The sequence below is a fragment of the Centruroides vittatus genome, unplaced genomic scaffold, assembly GCF_030686945.1.
Source record: "Centruroides vittatus isolate TY-2023 unplaced genomic scaffold, ASM3068694v2 contig_3125, whole genome shotgun sequence".
Classification (NCBI taxonomy): Eukaryota; Metazoa; Arthropoda; class Arachnida; order Scorpiones; family Buthidae; genus Centruroides; species Centruroides vittatus.
Genome location: NW_027122014.1, coordinates 264937 through 284859, shown reverse-complemented (window position 1 = coordinate 284859; position 19923 = coordinate 264937). Strand labels below are relative to the sequence as shown.

Below are 19923 nucleotides of genomic sequence, written 5' to 3'. Positions count from 1 at the left end.
TAAGCATGTTTGTGTTAATAAAATATTCTTTGTAACGAAACTTAAAAAAATTTCTATATATTGAACATAAAATTTTATAAAGAACTTAATTACCTGTTCCTGAGGCATCTTCAATCATTGGATTAATTTCTATCATAACTGAATCATATTTTAAAAATGTTTTATACAATGTTTCCATCATCTCCACAGCCTGAATAAAAATATAAAATATTTAAATGAAAGCAATTCATAAAATCAAATAGATTAATTAATAAAGAAATGACAATGATTTCAAATATGATTCTCTCACAAAAAAATAACAACAACAAATATTCATAAGATTTTTTTTAGCATGTTTTTGGTTTTTTTGTATTTTACAGTGCTATCTTAATGCATAAAGACATTAGGCAGTTGCCCAGATGCCCTATGCTAATCTATACACAGACCAGAATTTAATACTAAGTTTCCGATCACCCACCAGTTACGTAGGCAGGGCCAAATGCACTGCTTTTCCCAGGGACCTATAATGCTGTTAAAATGGTTCTTTTCACAGATATTTATCAGTTCATTTCATATCTCAACAACACGACATTAGTATGAAAAATATACTTAAAACTCATACTATACGAAATATGAAATAAAAACAGAAAACTAGCTTACTATTAAAAATAGCATTAGATAGCATTAAAAATAAACTTATGAGGCATGTTCAGAAAGTAAGTGTACTGTGACCATAATGGGCTGTGGTTTTTTGTTTTTTGAGGGTTGGCAACACTAAGTGGTAGAGAGAGATCTCCTGATGAAGTGAGCATCGCAAGAATACGGTAGTATGTAAACTCACGTTGTAGTGTCCAGTTGTGTGAAAGATGTCAATAAGAAATCCCGCCAAGTGTGAGCCATGTGCTGTGATCCACTTCCTACTCGCACAAGGAATAACACCTACTGAAATTTTTTCACAAATCAAAACAGTTTACGGCAAAGATGTTATGAACAGAACGAGTGTGTTTTAGTGGCATAGGAAGTTTAGTGGAAGTAGAACAAATGTTCATGACAAACAGAGGAGTGAAAGACCTTCCATTTTGACTGATGAGTTAGTGGGGGGAATCAAGGAAACTGTTCGTGAAGACTGCCGATTGACAGTGGATGAAATTTCTGCAATGTTTCCACAACTCTCCAGAACTCTCTTATACGAGACACTCACAGAAACGTTGGGATACCGGAAACTGTGCGCAAGATGGGCCCAAAAACAGCTGACAAAGAAGCACAAGAAAAATTGGGTCAGTAGCACCTGCGAGTTTCTTGAGCGACTTGAATTGGAAAGTGAAGATTTTCTGAGCTCTATTGTGACTGGAGATGAAACGTGGGTGGCTCATTACATGCCCGAGTCAAAAAGACAGTCGTCACAGTGGTGTCACATCAATTCCCCATCTGCCAAAAAAAAATTCAAAACCACAATTTCAGGCAAAAAAATCATGGCCTCAGTGTTTTGGGATTGAAAAGGCATCATTTTGGTTGAATTTCTGCCTCAGGGGGAGACCATCAATGCACAACAATATTGTGAGACCCTAAAAAAACTCAAAAGGAGAATTCAAAGCAAAAGGAGGGGAATGCTGACAAGAGGAGTGTGCTTGTTGCACGACAATGCCCGTCCTCACACAGCTTTAGCCACCAAGGCACCCTTGGACTCGTTTGGTTGGGATGTTTTGAACCACCCCTCGTATTCCCGACTTGGCGCCTTCAGGTTATCATCTTTTTACCTCCCTGAAGGCACACATGGGTGGAATTAAATTTTCAACCAACAAACAGGTGCAGAAAGAGGTTCTGAAGTGGGGGAAGGAGCTGGCAGGAGAGTTCTTCAAGGAGGGCATAAAGAAGCTTGTGCCACGGCTCACCACATGCATTGAACGGAATGGTGATTATGTGGAAAAATAGTCAACAAGTGTAACAACAATATCCTGTAATTTTTTTTTCAAATACACTTTTTCTTAAAAAATATAAAAATCTAGTACACTTACTTTCTGAACATGCCTCGTTCTAGTAATAAACCTGATTGAATTATAATAGTTAATCAAGGTTCTGAAAATAAAATACATAAACACCAGACTTTTCTAGTCTAAGACAATATTCTCAGTAAATAATGTTAATATTAATGTAAAATATTAAAACATAACATTTTATTACCAATATTGATATAAAAAATAATGAACATTATTAAGTAGTGCAGAATAACAGAAATGTAGGATATTTTATATCTGATAAATTTACTTATCACTTAACAAAATTCAATGTACAGGAAATGTACATTGTCCTATTAACTTCATTATTCACAGAAGTCATACACACATTACATACAGGAGTCATATTAACTTCAAATTAAAAACTAATAAAATGTGTTAAATAGAAATGCTATGTTTCTTATGTTAAATAATGTTTCTTATGTTAAATGTTAAATAGCTATGTTTCTTAAAAAAGAATTTCAGTAACACAAAAACATTTTTACTTAATTTTTTTATATTTTATAAATATAAGATTATTTTTTTACTGCATTTTAAATAAAACAAGCTTTAAACATTTCTTTTTGTTTTTTTGTTACGTATTTCATATTTTTAAAATGAAACATTTACAAATAAAACTTGCAGAAAACTATTTTACTGAAGAAAACCAACATAAAAGCACATCATTCATCAATGACCAAGTAGTCTTAGTTAATTAAGATCATCATCAAGAACAACTAAAATAACAATTTGAATAATTCAAAATTAATTCAATATTCTTTCTATCAGTTAAAAATTTCAAACAAATTCTATGAGTAGAACATCAAGCAGATGAATCCTAATAAAGCTCCACGTTTTGAACCTTTTTTTATTTTATGAAAAAAATATTTCTGATTGAACTTTTTCCTTTCTCCTCCACTAAACTTCATTATCCATTTCTTTGCTGACGGTAGTGCTTCTCCATGTATAATGTTAACTATTTCTGATTCTTGACTCTTCTTCTAAATCTGTATCTTTTGGTTATGTATTAATTAATATATATTCTTTCTTATTCTTTCTAAGCTCATACCTTTCTATTTAACGCCTTTATTTGTATTGAACACATCTCCTCTAAAGCAGTTGTCAGTCTACCTTTCACACAATATTCTAAATGTTCCTTTTCATTCTGATGTGAGAGGTCCCAGAGAGTCCAAATCTCATTAAACGTACAAAAATTCAATTTGAGAAAATATTGTTATGAAAAAAATGTATGAAATTGATCTGTCATGAAGGTATGAAATAAACTATATAGTCAACCCCATGAGGTCATGAGTTGTTGCTAACTAACAGGTTAGAATGTTTAGAATGTCAATCAGAAAGATCAAGCTTTGACTCTGATGCTCATAGACATCACAAAATTTAGAAATAAATGAGAAAATGTAGCATTCTTTTTAAAGAAAAACTATTGCATTGTAAGTTATAAAAACATAAAAAAATTCTAAGATATCAGAAAAGAAAATATCATCACGTGAGATACGAGTGAAGGTTGCTTCTCTCTTTCAACCTTTTTATCCTCTGTGTTGGTTTCCTTGTCATCTATGATTTCATTTTCACCCTGCCACTTTATGCCAACTTCCAGCCAGTTTTCCCTGGGGCCACCAATCAGCATCGAGACTAAGTGATCACCATCAGATTGCATGGATAAAAGACTGACCTTAGACTGAATTTTCTACATATCTGTTTGAGAGAAGAAATTCTCAACCGGAATTGTGTAAGCATTGTTTTCCAAATAAACAGCTTGTACTGTAAAGGTGACTGTCTCAGTGTTGACAATCACGCCCACATTATTTTCGCATCCTTGTTCATCTTGACAAGAAGACAGGTTAACCTCCCACCCTCTCCCTATCAGCAAACCTCACAGATATCTAGTTTTCTTTGTTGCTCTGACAAAAATTCATCTGACCGATTTCCCTTCCATCAGTACTATAAATACTGTCAATTTCTATGTCAAATTTTGCTCTTCTTTCTCATTTCTGAAGCAAACAAGAAAAGTATGGTTCCTCTTCAGTATGATCTTTTTTCCTACTGCCTTCCCTAAGGCTTTGTAAAACCTCAGACCTCATAAGTCCACATAACGTGAAGGGACCTTATATGCTATATCTTCTGTTTTCCTCTTTTTGGTGTTCAAAACTATCTTTTCAAACTCATTGTGTTCACAACCCATGATGTTTTGCTAGATCTTTTAAGAGTAATAATTCAGTCACCAGAAATTTTCACTTCAAAAATAAATGCCTTTTTTGTAATTCTCAAAAGGCCACTTTTTCTCTAGTCTTTATTTTGTTTATTCTGTATTTTTATTATTCTGTTGCCTTACTTTTATTTAATTTTTTTATGGATCCTACAAAATCAAACTAAATTATATAAATGTAAGTATATAAGTGTATATAAGTGAAAGCATTCTTTCTGTATTTCCTCATTTCATATTCTTCCACCTCATTATAAATCCATATGTATAAAAAAATATGTTGATCTTTACTTTCCAAATAATCAGTAGATCATCTACATACCATCTACAAATTTTATCCTACCTTCAAACTCATCCAGTATTTCATTTTCTATCCTAACTCACACCTGAGTGTAATGATTAAAAATCTACTAAGGTAAGATAAAGTCATATGCTTACCAGATTAAAATGGGTTATATCAATATTACCATTCCTATTAATTATTAAATACTAATAATTGAATACAGTAGAGTGTCGAAAATTGGAGTCAATTGGGGACTGGGGTTGTTCCAATTAGTCATTTGTTCTGATTTCCGACTTTGTACGAAAAAATATATTAACCTGTCCGATGTTCAAATTTTTCTCCGTTGCGTGTCGCTTCGTGTTAGAATTTTCGTCGATTTTAAGCCTAACAAAAATTTTTATAATAATAATCGAGGCTTTTTACAAACAAGAGACAAGTCGCTCCAAAATTTATTAGACGATCACCATTTACACTGATGTTCCAGAACAATTTTATAGACAGCCGGACCTTCCTTTTTAGGCTACTCAACTGCCTACTTTTTAAAGAAGTCCCATACCAATTTTAAAGATTTTTTAACTTTATTGGTTTTTCTGTGTTTTTTAAAGGGAACTTTTTAAAAAGTAGGCAGTTGAGTAGCCTAAAAAGGAAGGTCCGGCTGTCTATAAAATTGTTCTGGAACATCAGTGTAAATGGTGATCGTCTAATAAATTTTGGAGCGACTTGTCTCTTGTTTGTAAAAAATATATTTATCCATCTGACGAAAATTAAATAATCGAGGCTATCGTATCGTTAAAAATTATTTCTGCATTTTGTACAAACAAAATAAATATATCAAAGAATATAAAAAACATGAAAATTATACTTTAGAAGTAAATCTAGTATCAAAAACGTTCGATTCAGCACGACACAGTCTGACTGAAAATTGTTCCGATTTCCGGCCATTTCAATTACCGACGTTCCGATTAACAACGCTCTACTGTAGTTTGAAAGTGAAAGATTGGATGGAGATCCAGGAAGCATAACTGACAACACATCTGCATGATAAGCAGCAGTTGTGGGTTTGAGTTCCACTTTGGGCCAATTCTTTTTTTCCATAATTTTCTAAATTATTTAATAAATATTAATTTTAATAAGAAATGGACCTAATGCCCATTATTCAGTACTTAATTAATAATAGCAGTAATATAACCCAATTTAACAAGGCCCAATATAATTATTTGGCTTTAATATAACTATTGGGTTTATATATGTATGGTAAGATAGTCCTCTTCCTCTAGTGTCAGCTCAATCAGATTTTTGTATAACTGATTCTTAAGTCCATTAGCTTTCTCCAATAAAATTTTTTTTATAAGTTTTAAATTTTTTTTGGATTTGTTCACGTATTGACTTTTACAAACATTTCACTGAAATGATTAAGCATTGATAAATGTGAATTAGAAAAGAAATCAAATTAATAAATTTGTGTAAAACAAAAATTTTTCATAAAAAATATTGTCCAGTTTTGAAATTTTTTCGTCATTGATTCTTATCTAGATGTTTTATGTAAATCACATTTCTAAAATCTTTTTATAATTTTAAATACAAATTATAAAATCAAATTAATTTATCATCTAATGATAAATTTAACAAACACACCCAAACAACCTTTAGTTATTAAAGAATTGCAGCATTTTAAGAAAGTTTGGGTGTGTTTGTTACTTTACATGACAACTGTAAACTATATGATAAACTTACTTGATCTAAACAGTTGTCTGAAAAACCAAGCTCTTTTGCAATTTTATATAATTGCTCTTTATTTGTACCAGTCGTAATATCTATTGGCTCTTTTATAATAGCATTAGGATTCTCTTTAGCCACTTCTTCAATATTAACACCACCTTGGGCACTAGCTATTATTACAGGTCCCTAAATAGATAAAAAAAATAAACTTTATAATATTTCAATTTACATGAATTTTTAAACAATGTTTTTAAAACATAAAACATAATTAATACATTAAAATAAGTAAAAACTATTTTTATATTAAAAAACATTAAAATTTTTTTAAAGAAAATCATGCAAACATTTTTCATAAAAACTAAATGAAAATTGTGCACTATTTTAGAAGAAATTTTAGTATTTTCTACTAGTTTGACAGAATCATATTTAGAATGAAGTTAAATAATTTTTGTTAAAATTATGAAAATATCATGCAAACAGCCAGATTCTTTATCAAGCTACTAAAGAAGTAGCCTGAAAAGATCTGGTTGTTTGTCTGATATTTAAATTAGTTATCAGGTTGGTTGCATATGTTAAAAATATGCTTTGTTCATGTATTGAAAATATATTAAAATCACTGAATACAAATAAAATTATTTTCTACATCAAAATTATTTCAAACAAAATGAGATTTATATATTTTTATACAATTAAAAATAATAAATAATTATGAAAATTATATCATTAATAATACTTCATACTAAAGACAAATTAAATTTTTTAAAATATTAATTTAAATTCTATGGAAACAATGGCTAAATTTGTAAAAATGTGTGCTTGCAATTAATTGGCAAGGTTTATTACCAAAAAGAAACCTTTCTTAATAAATTTTCCAATTAATGTTCATACTTCTTTCACATTTATTTACTTGATGGAACCAAAAACCAAAATTAAAATGAAAAATATATAATTATTTCATACAAGTAACAAAGCAGTATATCAGAGTGGTTAAACAAAACAAAGTTAAAAGAAATTCGTGATTTTTTCCGTTGAAGACTGATTGAAAAATTAGAAAATATCTTTTGGCACCAGAGAGTAAAAAAGTAGCCAAACTTGGCACATGGTGTGCATCCCTGATATGCAAACTAGTGCATGTTTTTTCATGAGACCACATCCATTTAAAGGAGCAAGTGCCCGTAATTAACCCCTATTTTCTGAGTAGTGTAAAATAGTCTACTAAAACAGATGTTTGAACTGCTCTACAATCAACTGGTTTTTACTTACTAAAGGAAGGAAATCTATTCTAGTCAAAATGGAACATTTATTACATTTCAAAATAAACAATAAAAAGTGGTAAAGTGTAAAAAGTAACCATTACTGTAAATACAGTTATTTCTTGGGGTTGTGAAGGTAATTTACAGTTTGGTTTAATGAATTCTGGTAAAATTTTTGTTCACTTTACCACACGAAAACTAACATTGACAATGGCATTCAACCACGGCAACCAGCAAAATTCATCTTAACACAAGGATTCACTTTATCAGCATTCGTTTTAGTGAGAAACTATATTCAATTCTGTAAATCATTTAAAATGTTCTTTTCTGTTTATAAAGTTTGTTATTTATTGAGAAATGACCTAAATTTAGACTGAAAATATTTTAATACAAATTTTTTCATAACTTTATAGTAGTGATTTTTTGTTTATTACAGTATAATGTCAAATTTTGACTAATTTTTCCAGTATAGTTAATATAATTGAATACACATGCTTCCCTACTTACAAACAGGTTAGGTTCCAGAGGATTTGTTTTAAGTCAAAAATAACCTAGAAAGTACATTTGTACATAGAATAATCACAAATTATTAGTGTTAAATCTTTCAATGTACTGCACTTAACTTTTTTCTGCTTTATCAGCAGAAAAAGGTTAAGTGCAGTTTTTTTTCTTTGCGATACAATTTTTATAACCACTTTTCTAAAATTCTTCTCACAGTTTCTGCAGATATTTTTACTCAAAATTCTACAGAAACCTCAGCAGCAAGCTTAGGAGCACTTATTCATAGATTTTTCTTCACTTTTCTGACAATGGCACATTTCTGTCTGAAGGTAAATATTTCAGGGCATCCAGTTTGAGCCTTATTTACTACATTGTTTGTTATTCTGAATTTTGTAATTATATCTTGTATTGTAGACTTTGGAATGTGGAACTGTTCTGAAAGATTTTTTACAGATTTTCCATTTTGTCATTCCTTAATAACAAGTTCTTTAACAAGACTGGTTGACTCTTGTTTTTATTATTTACAACAAGAAAAGAAAACAGTTGAAGTATCAAATAATATCATTTATTTCATCTGTCAGGATACTTTTACAATGCATCCCCTGCATTAAGCAGGGTTTTACTATATATATACACATGTTACCAACAAAACCCGATTTTATGCCAAACTAGTTTGGCGTAAGCGTGTCAGGCCAAACTAGTTTAGAATTATTATTCAAGTATATTAATGGTTAATTTAAAGTTCATCATAGAACACAATCAAGTTGATTTTTAATTTTAGTTTGATTTTAAAAGTTATTTTTATTATTTTGTTTGAATTTTTAAAAATATTTTTGAAAGTTAATTACCTTTAAAAGTGCATGGCTTAATTTAAAAAAATACAAACTGATAAGTACTGATTAGCTTATTTTTATTTTACAGTTTTGTGCAAGTGTTGTGTCACTTTTAATCAATACCATTTTTGATTAATGTTATCCTAGGTATCAAAGATGGCGACTCGTCTCCAATTCCAGCAATCAGAAGACAGGGAACAGTGGGGACGCACGTTCTAACCTAACCTAACCTATTCTAATAATTTGGTTGCTAATAATTATGATAATTTATTAGAATAGGTTAGGTTAGAACATGCATCCCCACGGTTCCCTGTCTTCTAATTGCTGGAATCAGAGACGAGCCACCACCTTTGATATCTAGGGTAACATTAACTCCGTTTTTTATAATTAAGTAGACTATGTTTGAATAAATATTGTTCATCTAATTGATTGCCTTTTAATTTTATTTTAACCATTATATACTTGAATAATAATTATTTTAACCATTGAATAAAATTATTATTCAATTATTAATTTAATTTAACATTAATAATTGAATAATAATTATTATTCAATTATTAATTTAATTAATTTAACCATTAATATACTTGAATAATAATTATTATTCAAGTATATTAATGGTTAAAATAAAATTTTAGTTTGACCTGACACGCTAGAGTTTGACCTGACACGCTTACACCAAACTAGTTCGGCCTAGGCAAAACTAGTTTGGCGTAAAATCAGGTTTTGCCGGTAACATGTATATATATATATGCAAACTATCATTTGTAACATAAAATACTATAATTCAAATATAAATATTTGTCATTTTTATCATAGGAATTCTGCATAAAATTTTTAATTATTCATTGACTATTTTATTTAACATTAGTTCTTGACTAAGTATAATAAAAGATACAATTTTCTCGTATGTTAAAAATTTTCATTAAAAAGCATAATTTTTTTACATAAGAATAGTTAAATACTAAATGATTATAAGTAACATATAGTTAATTATTGCAAATTCTGAAATTGTTTTGAAAATTTTAAAAATGTTTACCCCATATTCACGTTCCAAAGCAATTGCAAAATAAAATTCTCTTCTTGGATAAAGTCTTTCAGTTATCATAACTTTTTCACAAAGCTGGCCTTTAGAACCTGTCTGTTTTGTTATTAGCATTCCACCTATCATTCTAGATGCCATTTCACTAGCTTCTTTTGGTCTACAAAAAGAAAATAGCAGTTTATATACAGTATAGCAACTTATTCTAATCACTTTGTAATCATATATAAAATTTTTAATTATTCCAAAGACACTTTAATAAAGAATTCTATTATTCTACATAGAAATTAAAATTAAATTTAGAATTAATTTATAAGAACATATATTAAGAATAGAAAATTTTTTAAACTTAATATATTTTTAGATTTCAAATGATAAAAACAGGATCAAAACTAACCAATTGTAATTTTTCAATATACAGTACAATCTTACTAATCCAACATGTATGGGACTGATCAGTGTTGAATTAAAAAAATTGCCAGATTATTGGAAATTCACACATTTTATGTCACATAAAAATGTGGTATAATGAAAACAATTAAGTGCACAAACAAATTTGACAGCATGAAGTCAACTGTTGGACACAGCAAAACACATGTTGGACTATTGATCAAAACATCAAATAAACTGCTATTGCTGGTAATCAATATGTCAATTTAGTAGATTTCTATTAAATTTAGTAGAAATATTGGTTTAAACTAGTGGAAAGCTTCTTCCAGAACCTTCGAAATTAAATATTAAAATATTAATTAAATTTAGCAAGAGATGGCACTTAACACCTACCTCTAGTGCCAAATTAGCAATCATTTGACTTTAGGATTTAATGATGTTCACTCTCCAAAATAAAATATCTAATAAAAATATTGGAACATAATGAAGTGTGTAAATGCTATTTCAAAATTAAAAATATATAGTTTTAATTTGTTTTTAGTTCATTGTTTTTATAATCTGTATATAAAATGACGATGAACAATATTTGTAGTCATTTTCCTTAAAGCAGCATATTTGATTTCTTAGAATTTTTTGCTAAAGAAAAGTCTTCATTTGATAGATATTTTATGTTAAACACACGAGAAAAAAGGTAAATATCAATTAGTGCAAAAGATGTTGATATAAAAAAAAAATTACAACATATTCAATGAAAATCTAAAAATTAATTCTTATTTTAATCTATTTTAGAAAGATTATAAATATCTAAAATGTTAACAGAAAGATGAACTTACGAAAAAACTTTTTGAACACCACCTTTTAGTCCATTGTCAAAATGTCCCTTTCCACGCCCTCCTGCCAATACTTGTGCTTTTAAAATAAAATCTTTTCCTCCTAGAATATAATATAAAATCAAATACAATATCTATTTTAGCTTTTTAAATACAGGTAAAGTAAAGTAAATAGTAAAACGATATTGACTTTAAAATTATCAACAAAATTTAAATTAAGATCAGATCAATCATTATTCTTGATTGATATTTTAATCAAAATATAAAAGGAATTTTTATATTTCTTTTGGACAGTGCTATAGCCTACAACAGAAGGTTAGCAGGGATGTCATTTTAAGTGTTATTACTAAAGTATAAGTGAGAATAAAGGAGATTGATTTTATATAGATTCATTTTTAATTTTTAAAATTACTGTTATTTTATAATAAACTAAATTATAAAAAAAATAAAGAATAAAGTAAAATGAGTTAGAAACAATCTCCAATAGTTATTTTAATTTAAATATAGTGAAACGTACTACACCTTTAATATATCCAGTAGGAAGTCTTTAATAGCTTAAAAAACGTTAATATAGTGAATACATAAAACCAAACTAAACATGTGAAAGTCACTCACAACAAAAAACGAACCTGTTACAGACATGTATTTTGTAAAAAAATCGTCTCACGAATGTTTTCGAACTGTATAAAGTTCTTCTTCAGGTGGAAATGGAACACTCAAAAAAATAGAACAGAAGATTTCAAACAGAAAATATTTTACGTGCATCAACCAAAAAGAGGAGCTCAACCTTTCACCAGCCTGGCAACTCCTCACAGACACGTATCGCTAATAACTAACATCCAGCCGCAACAGCGCATGTCCATCACAGCGGAATTCAGCAATTTTTCTGTTTGAAATCTCCTGTTCTATTTTTTCAAGTGTTCCATTTCCACCTGAAGAAGAACTTTATACAGTTTGAAAACGTTCGTGAGACGATTTTTATGTGAAAGTAATTTTTTTAGACTACAATATAAATAATTTAATTTTACAGATAATTTACATTAGCAAAATTATAAAAAAAAAAAAAATTACTTAATTTCACTTAATTTGAAAAATCTTTATACAAAAAAGCATTTTATTATAATTTAAAAAGTGCTTTAAATTAATTATTATTATTCCTTATAGACTTTCAATCTATTAACAAATATTACCTAACTTTTGTGCTATTTGTTCTGCTTCTGTTGAATTTGAAGCAACACCAAAATTTGGTACTTTAACGCCTTCATTTTTTAATAAATCCATACTAAGATATTCGTGAAGGTTCAAGTTACGTTGTTGTTGATAACCATCTAATGATGCTGCTGACCATTTTATCTGAAAATTGTAAAATCTTATTAATATACTAAAAAAATATATATTTTAAAAATTAATTTATTTATAGAAAAAAATTAAACTTTTTTATTTTAATAAAATATTGTTACTTTCAACTATTTAAAAATTCCAAACTGGTTAAATCTAAAACTCATTTATTAGTAAATCATTAATGAAAAGTAAGTAAAATACATTTTTTAGTATTAAACAAAAATGTATAGTACATAACACAATTATATTAACAACAAATATCATGTTTAATAAATTAAACTTTACCATTAAATTTAAGATTACAGAAGACTGATAAAAATACTTTTTATATTTTATACGTAGAATAACATCAGATAAAATCGCACTAATGTTATTTTTACTAACAAAAAATAAACTGAATAATAAATACCCTGGGTGCAAAGATAATGCTTAATTGTCAGACATGATTCATCAGTTCACACATTATCAATATATGCTGGAGCAGTATTCACACTTAATGTCTGATAAATAGTACAATGCTGGATATTTACTATATCATGCATTTATTATTTTATTTAGCATTCTTTAATATGGTTTCATGATCAAGTAACATCATTTTCTCAACTATCTTTATACTGTATTTTAAGTTAGAAAGGAACAAAGTTTTCTTAAATTTATGTGACTTCTAAAAGTAGAAGCAAATTTTATTCCTTCCTAATTTATTCGTAAAGAAGTCAAATATTTCTGAAGAAATGTAATATTGTAAGATAATTAGCTTGTAGCTAATGTAAAACCTAGCACAAATTGTTCCAAATTGTGTCAGTTTATGAAATTCAGAAAATCTGGGTCACCTTACTTCCGTATTATAAAGTGTACTAAATATAATACATTACACTCATCTGACCCATCATAAATTTTTAAATTCATAAAAGCCAAAATAATATTTGAATAAAAAACATTTACATTACAGTTCCTGTTGACATTAACTTCAAATCATTACAAAAACAGTTGTAATCAATGCAATTATTAGAACATGTGTAACATATAGAAAGCTACAGAATACATTAAACTAAAAGGAATTCCAGTAAATAAATAAACTCCTGATCAAAAAGCATACAATCATTCAAATGTAAAATTTATACAGTGGGTGATCAATTAATGAACAGTTCGGCTAACAAACAAATCAGATAATGAATACTTTTTTAAAAGATTTTTATGTTCGGACAATGAACACCTCACAGAACAAACACATGAAGAAGAGACGTAAAATAATGAATACCGATTGGTCTTCCCTTGTCTTCAGGCAACAATTCAAAACTTTTCAGAGCATGGGAGATGTTGGCATCGACGCTCAATCTGGAATATACTGATTGGATAGTATTCCTCCAAACTTTGAAACTCTTCCTTGTAATTCCAGCCTTTTATTTTTCTGACAGAAACAATTCTTTTATAGTATTCATGAGACTGTCGGGTGTGCACTCATTAAGTTTTGCTTCAGCTTTTATTTTCAAAAGGTGAGAGTATAATAGCAAAGATAGAGAGTGGGCAGAAGATGTCTGATGTTGCTGGGTAGTATGGCTCAAACAGGTTTACAGTAGGCCACAGTTCAATCTTATCTAAGAAAGATACTGTATAATCAAGAAGATTCAAGCAGCTAAAGGAGTAACAAAAATCACATCTGAGAAATAAAGAACATTGAAGAGCTCATAATGGAACCTGAAACTGATCTGATGACAGAAGAATGCCAAGAAAGTTGGCGAGATATGTTTTCTTCTGAAAAAAAGGATTAATATCAATATCTGCTATTAATTAAAGATCTTTTGAAGAAGTGGGGAACGTCAGATCAATGGTCTTAAAATGGCATACAAACCAGGTTGAGGTTAATAGGCTTAGAGACCTCTACAATTACAATGCTATTAATTACTTCTGAAAAATCATGAAGAAGAGAGAAAAGCAATCGACATTAGACAGATTCTTTAACCCCACAAACGAAAACAACATGACTAATAAAAATGCAAGACTGTGTAGGCCCTATATATGTATTTTTATTATTACATATAAATAAATGTAGTAAGAAAGTATATATTTTTTATTTTTTGGGGTCTGCAGAACGAATTAATCAAATTCCCATAAAAACGTGCGGTAAATTGATTATCGGTTAACGAACAATTCGGATAGCAAAGTCTTCGAATGGATTATGTTCGTTAACCAATCACCCACGGTACTTATTATATATTTCAATTGCCATAGATTAGTGCATTATGAATATGTGCCATTTGGAAAAAATTTCAATACTTGTATTTTGCAAAATCTAAGAAAGAAAGTATGATAAAAAAAAAGATGACTGGATTTGTATAAGAGAAAAATTTAGCATTTACACTGTGACAATGAAAGATTACACACAACCAGGTCATTACAGGATGTTTAGTATGAAATTCTTTACCTCTTCTTCCTCATCCCCAGATTTGTCACTGGCAAATTCTTTTTTCGTGCCTCAAGTGAGCACTAAAAGGACAACATTGTATAACTAACAGGAAATTGTGACCAATTTGTGGAATGAACTTAGATCCATTCCACAATTGGCATTTGCAGAGCCAGAGATGTAATGCAGCAGGAGGGTCTCTATTTTGAAGATAATATTTAAATAGTCTAAAGATGTATTTTATCAATAAAATGAAAAATTACTTTTTTTTTTAAATCAAAGCTTGTATTAACTGAAAAATTATAATAATAATACCTTGTAAAATATTTTATTTTCTAAATTTCCTCATCAGTAAATATAAATATCATCTTTATACTCTGAATATAAAGCAAGTTTTTTTTTTCATTTTCTTTTGTTTAAAGAAAATGCAACCTCCATAATTTTTAAGTACAGATATTTTGGATTAGATAATCACTTACAACCCACACCTATCTATATTATTTATATCAAAAATAATGTTTCTTATCACAAAATTATTCAGATTTCTTTTATTTAATTAACAAGTGAAGAAATTGGTGCATGGTATGGTTGAATAATTTTGAATATAAGGTTTTAATGATCCCAGAAGTGCACCATAACAATTGCTACTTTGTTGAAATCGTATTACAAAAATCTATGTATAACAAAGATATACACAATAAAAGTTCATTAATCCTGCACCTGATAATACTAAATTGTCCAATAATCCCGGCATTATGTTTTTCAATCAATCATAATTACAGTATATTCATGCACTATCATTTTTAGATTGATTAAAAAGCATGTATAAATAAATCAAAAGCATATAGCAGTAAGTCTGCTACAAAATGTGCAGTAATATCTATAAAATTCGGATTGCATATAGCTTATCAAATTTTACAAAAATATAAAAACATGACACGTTGGCATTTTGATAATTTGCACCACTCCAGTCCTGTAGGTGCCACATTATAATAAATATAGTAAAAGTTTGTTAATTAATAAAGGAAATTAAAATTTTATACTAACCATCTTGTTATAAACAAAGTTATATTAATGTTAATGTGACTTAATGCCAGTTGATCATCTATGATTGTAGACCGATTAAAATAATTTAGTTTAAATTTCTTTGAATTTTTGTAAAAGTTTTGAGCAAATTGTAATAATTCAATGAACTTTGATATCAATGTATTTAAACAAAACATTTCTATTATCTAATCTTATAAGTCTAGAGGTATCAGTTATTTAAAAGTTCGTCTAACATTCTATATAACGTTTAATAGATCTATAACTACAGTAGACGAATTAAAAATCTTAAAACTGACAATGTTCTCATTAAAGATTATTCAACAACATTAATATAGGTACAGTTTTTGACAATGATAAAATATTTAAAACTTCGATAAATTGTGGAGAGAATAAATTTAACAGATAAATATTGTTCATATACCAATTTAATACTTTTACTACATTAATTTATTTCCTATTAATAATTTCAAGTAAAAAAAAAATTGAATTCATGGATATTTAAAAATAAAAACTTTAAAATTTATTTAGTTTGTAATGATATTTACTCTACATTTTATCTACAGTTCAAAAATCATTTTACTTTCATTCCTCTTTATCATCATTTGTTCCATCATCTATTTTGAAAACTTTTTGCAAGGCATTTTACTATGCTGTAATATCAGGAGCTTTGCATTCATTCTATTTAAAATATTTGTTATATTTTCATTAAATGACATCTTATTCCAAGTATATTTTCTTTCTTAATTTTGTTTCCTTAAAAATGATCATAAAAACAAACAGTAATGTTATCCTTAAAAAACTGATGTCATTAATTACAACTGTATTATATTTAAAACATACAAGAACTATTGTTTAATTAAACCTTTAAGTCCAGCAATAATTGAGTTTAACTAAAGTGAACATTTATGGCCATAAATTTAATGGTCTTTTTCCAGCTTCAAAAGAAAAACAAAATTCTTAATAAAATGAAAAGAACTGTATATCATCAGTTCAAATTTGAGTTAAGTTTGAACTCTAAAACGTTATAGGATGAATACTTTTGAAAACGTCCTGAAAGACAACTTATAAATCTAATTCCTCTATGGGTTTCAGGAGACAAATAGTGTGTATCAGTCTGATGAGCTCAACTTCCTTCATTTTCACTTCGGATCAGGACCGGATTTACATAAGGGCATTTGGGGCCGGTGCCCAGGGTCCCCACAAAACTATGTTTAAACATAATTTTTTTTCTATTACCGCAGCCTAGTGTGGCCTAATCATGAGGGCCACAGGTAGAGAAAACCAAACCTGGGGAGAAAACCTATGAAACATAGTGAAAAAAAAATTTCGGAAAAAAAATTTTACATAGGTACTTTTTAATTAAATTAAAATAATAGTTTTACACAATAAAATATACATATGTTTACAATAACCTTATTTTTAAATAAAATTTACAACTTCCTAGTTGAAATCTAGTTGAAAGTACAGTATTTTGTGTAAATTTTCTAAATCATCAAATTTGCCTACTCTTAAAGGGGGCCCCCACCGTATTTGTGCCTACAGGCCTCTAATTGTTAAATCCGTCCCTGCTTCTGATCGTTCTAAAGCATCAGCAGCTAGTGCTGTGAAGAGTCTAGTGCTGAGGGAGATAGCAATGGCACCTATATATTCCATGCCATTGTAAAGGACCTGCCAAGCTGCTGATAGAGAAAGTTCCTCCTTGTAATTAATTAATAAGAACCAGCATTATAATATGTAGTTATCGGATGACTCAGGCATGCTCTATTGGCCTTATGCCAATAGAGCATGCCTGTACTCACATATAGCATTTTATTCCATTTTGTGTAATATTTAGGCCAGGGGTCACCAAAGTGGTCGATATATTATTATTAGGGGGTCGATTATCAAGCTTAGGCTAAAGATAAGGGGGAGCTAAGGATCAAGCTTATCCGTCTCACTGATTGTCAGTTACAAAAATTATTATTAACACACATACAATAAATGAAAAACAAATGCAAAATTAAAAGAAATGTATTAAAGTAGTAAATGCTTTGTTTTGCTTGTAACACAAACTTTTTGGTGGGGTCGATGTGAGGTTTCAAAAACTTGTAGGGGGTCAACGATCAGAAAAGTTTGGTGACCCTTGATTTAGGCAAACGATCCAATGCCTCCCATTTTTAAATCCGTTCCAATTGCAACGGATATTTCAATAAGATATAACGATTTGATATCTTTGAACATTCAAATTAATGTTCTGTCAAAGAAAGGGCAACATTCACCTGAAGCAGGACTCTGGTGGAGCCCAAAAATGCTAGTGAAGTGAATTTTTTCTGATACTGGACCTTAGGTTTTGGGTGAGAATGATTTAATTCTCTTTATTGAATACAAAGTCATCGTTCTTCTTCCTTGAAGACCATTGTTCCAGAAAGTTTGAATTAAACACACGTATATTCACCACCTGGTGTCAAAAAGGGCTAACCCGTAAAACAAAAAAAATATGATCTCAATGCTTACATAATAATCCTTTGTGTGGCATGAAATGTAAGGGTTATTTTGTGACTCTCATCAGAAAATTGAAATGGAGCAATGTGCCAACATTAAGTTCTGTGTGAAACTAAAGAAAACTTTTACTGAAACATTTAAGTTACTAAAATAAGTATATGGGGATGACTGCCTATCCCACATACAATTTTATGAGTTGGCTGTCTTTGACACGATTAAACCAGAGTCAATTGAAAATTATACAAAAAGTGGTCATCTGAATGTCAATTACAGACAATAACACTGAAAAAGTACATTAAATATTGGGTAAGGATCAGAATGCAAACTGTAGAATGTTGGCAGGAGAGTTGGGATTGTCCACATGATTTTACATGATCATTTGAACAAATGTAAGGTCTATTCCTGCTTTTTCTGCACTCACTCACTGAGGGACAAAAATATATGTGCATTCATCATGCTCAGGACTTCAAAACATTATGCCACAACACAAACTTTCCTAAAAACATTGTCATGGGTGATGACACATGGTGCTAACAGTACTATTTTATTAAAAACACTATTTTATTTTCAGAAAATAGAAAAACACTATTTTATTTTCAGTAAGTCTAATTTGATTTCCTTGGTGGTGTAATAAGTCTAGCGGTAAAGTAAAGCCAATTCTTAGTGTTCACAAGCCATTAAGAAGACTAGACAAGAAGCATATAATAGTACTTTAAGTCAATTTCACTTTCTAGTTGCACTGTTAACAAACATTTGCTAATCAGACTTTTTCCTGTTTGATCAGTCAAACAGGAAAAAGTCTGATAAATGTAATTAAATGTTTTCAAACCTCACAAAAGAATTTTTATCTAACATGCTTTTTTCCATAATGTATCAAAAAGAAATTTACAAATAGGTGATACAAACTCTTATTCATAGATTTAAAAAAAAAAAAAACAAATCAGATTTATATCATCAAAAATCTCTTAGAGGCCATCTATTAATTACACATACAGTTTAATAGGGGAGGGGGTTCACAAAAAGTATATCATTGTACTTGATGGGAAGGAAAAGGTTAAGACTCTGTCTGCATGGACTTTTTTTACTGATAATAATGGCATACAAATTTGTTCTTAAAAGCCTACTTAGTAGTCAGTGAGTAAACTATCAATTACAAAATATTTGCAGAACTTAATGGAAATAAAAATACGTAAAACTGAATTAGTTATGAAAATATTTGTTTTTAGATTTTTATCAGACACTGCTTTTTAGCTGCTGTCTCAGCTAGATTATTTGCTTTAATTTATAAAATATGAGATTTTAGACTGGAATAGATATATTCTAATGTTTAATAAAAGTGTACAAATTCTGCAACTTGAACACAAACTATATGGTGTATTTTCTCGGACACATGGCAAATTTCATCACTAATTTTTCTTCAGTTGATACGTGTATTAAGTTTTGTACACGTTTCAGGCTGTTGACGTCCCTCTTCAGCCAACTTTAAATCACAGATTTTTACAAACATAAAATTGTTTTTAAAACCTCTCTGTACATTAATTAATTTTTATCATCTAGTCGATCTTTTTTCATCGAAGCCAGAGGTTCTATTGTACAAACGAATTC

The 19923-nt window shown here is 29.0% G+C and overlaps 1 protein-coding gene across 1 annotated transcript in view; it reads right to left on the bottom strand.

The window, feature by feature from the left end:
- Positions 1 to 19923, bottom strand: part of ScsbetaA (Succinyl-coenzyme A synthetase beta subunit, ADP-forming) — a 35479-nt gene that overhangs the window by 12009 nt on the left and 3547 nt on the right. The window contains exons 2-6 of the mRNA XM_067267964.1: positions 12239 to 12401; positions 11052 to 11151; positions 9826 to 9988; positions 6215 to 6385; positions 94 to 190 (exon numbers count right to left, since the gene is read on the bottom strand). Coding sequence (XP_067124065.1) covers positions 94 to 190; positions 6215 to 6385; positions 9826 to 9988; positions 11052 to 11151; positions 12239 to 12401 — 694 coding nt within the window. The remainder of the gene's footprint in view (positions 1 to 93; positions 191 to 6214; positions 6386 to 9825; positions 9989 to 11051; positions 11152 to 12238; positions 12402 to 19923) is intronic.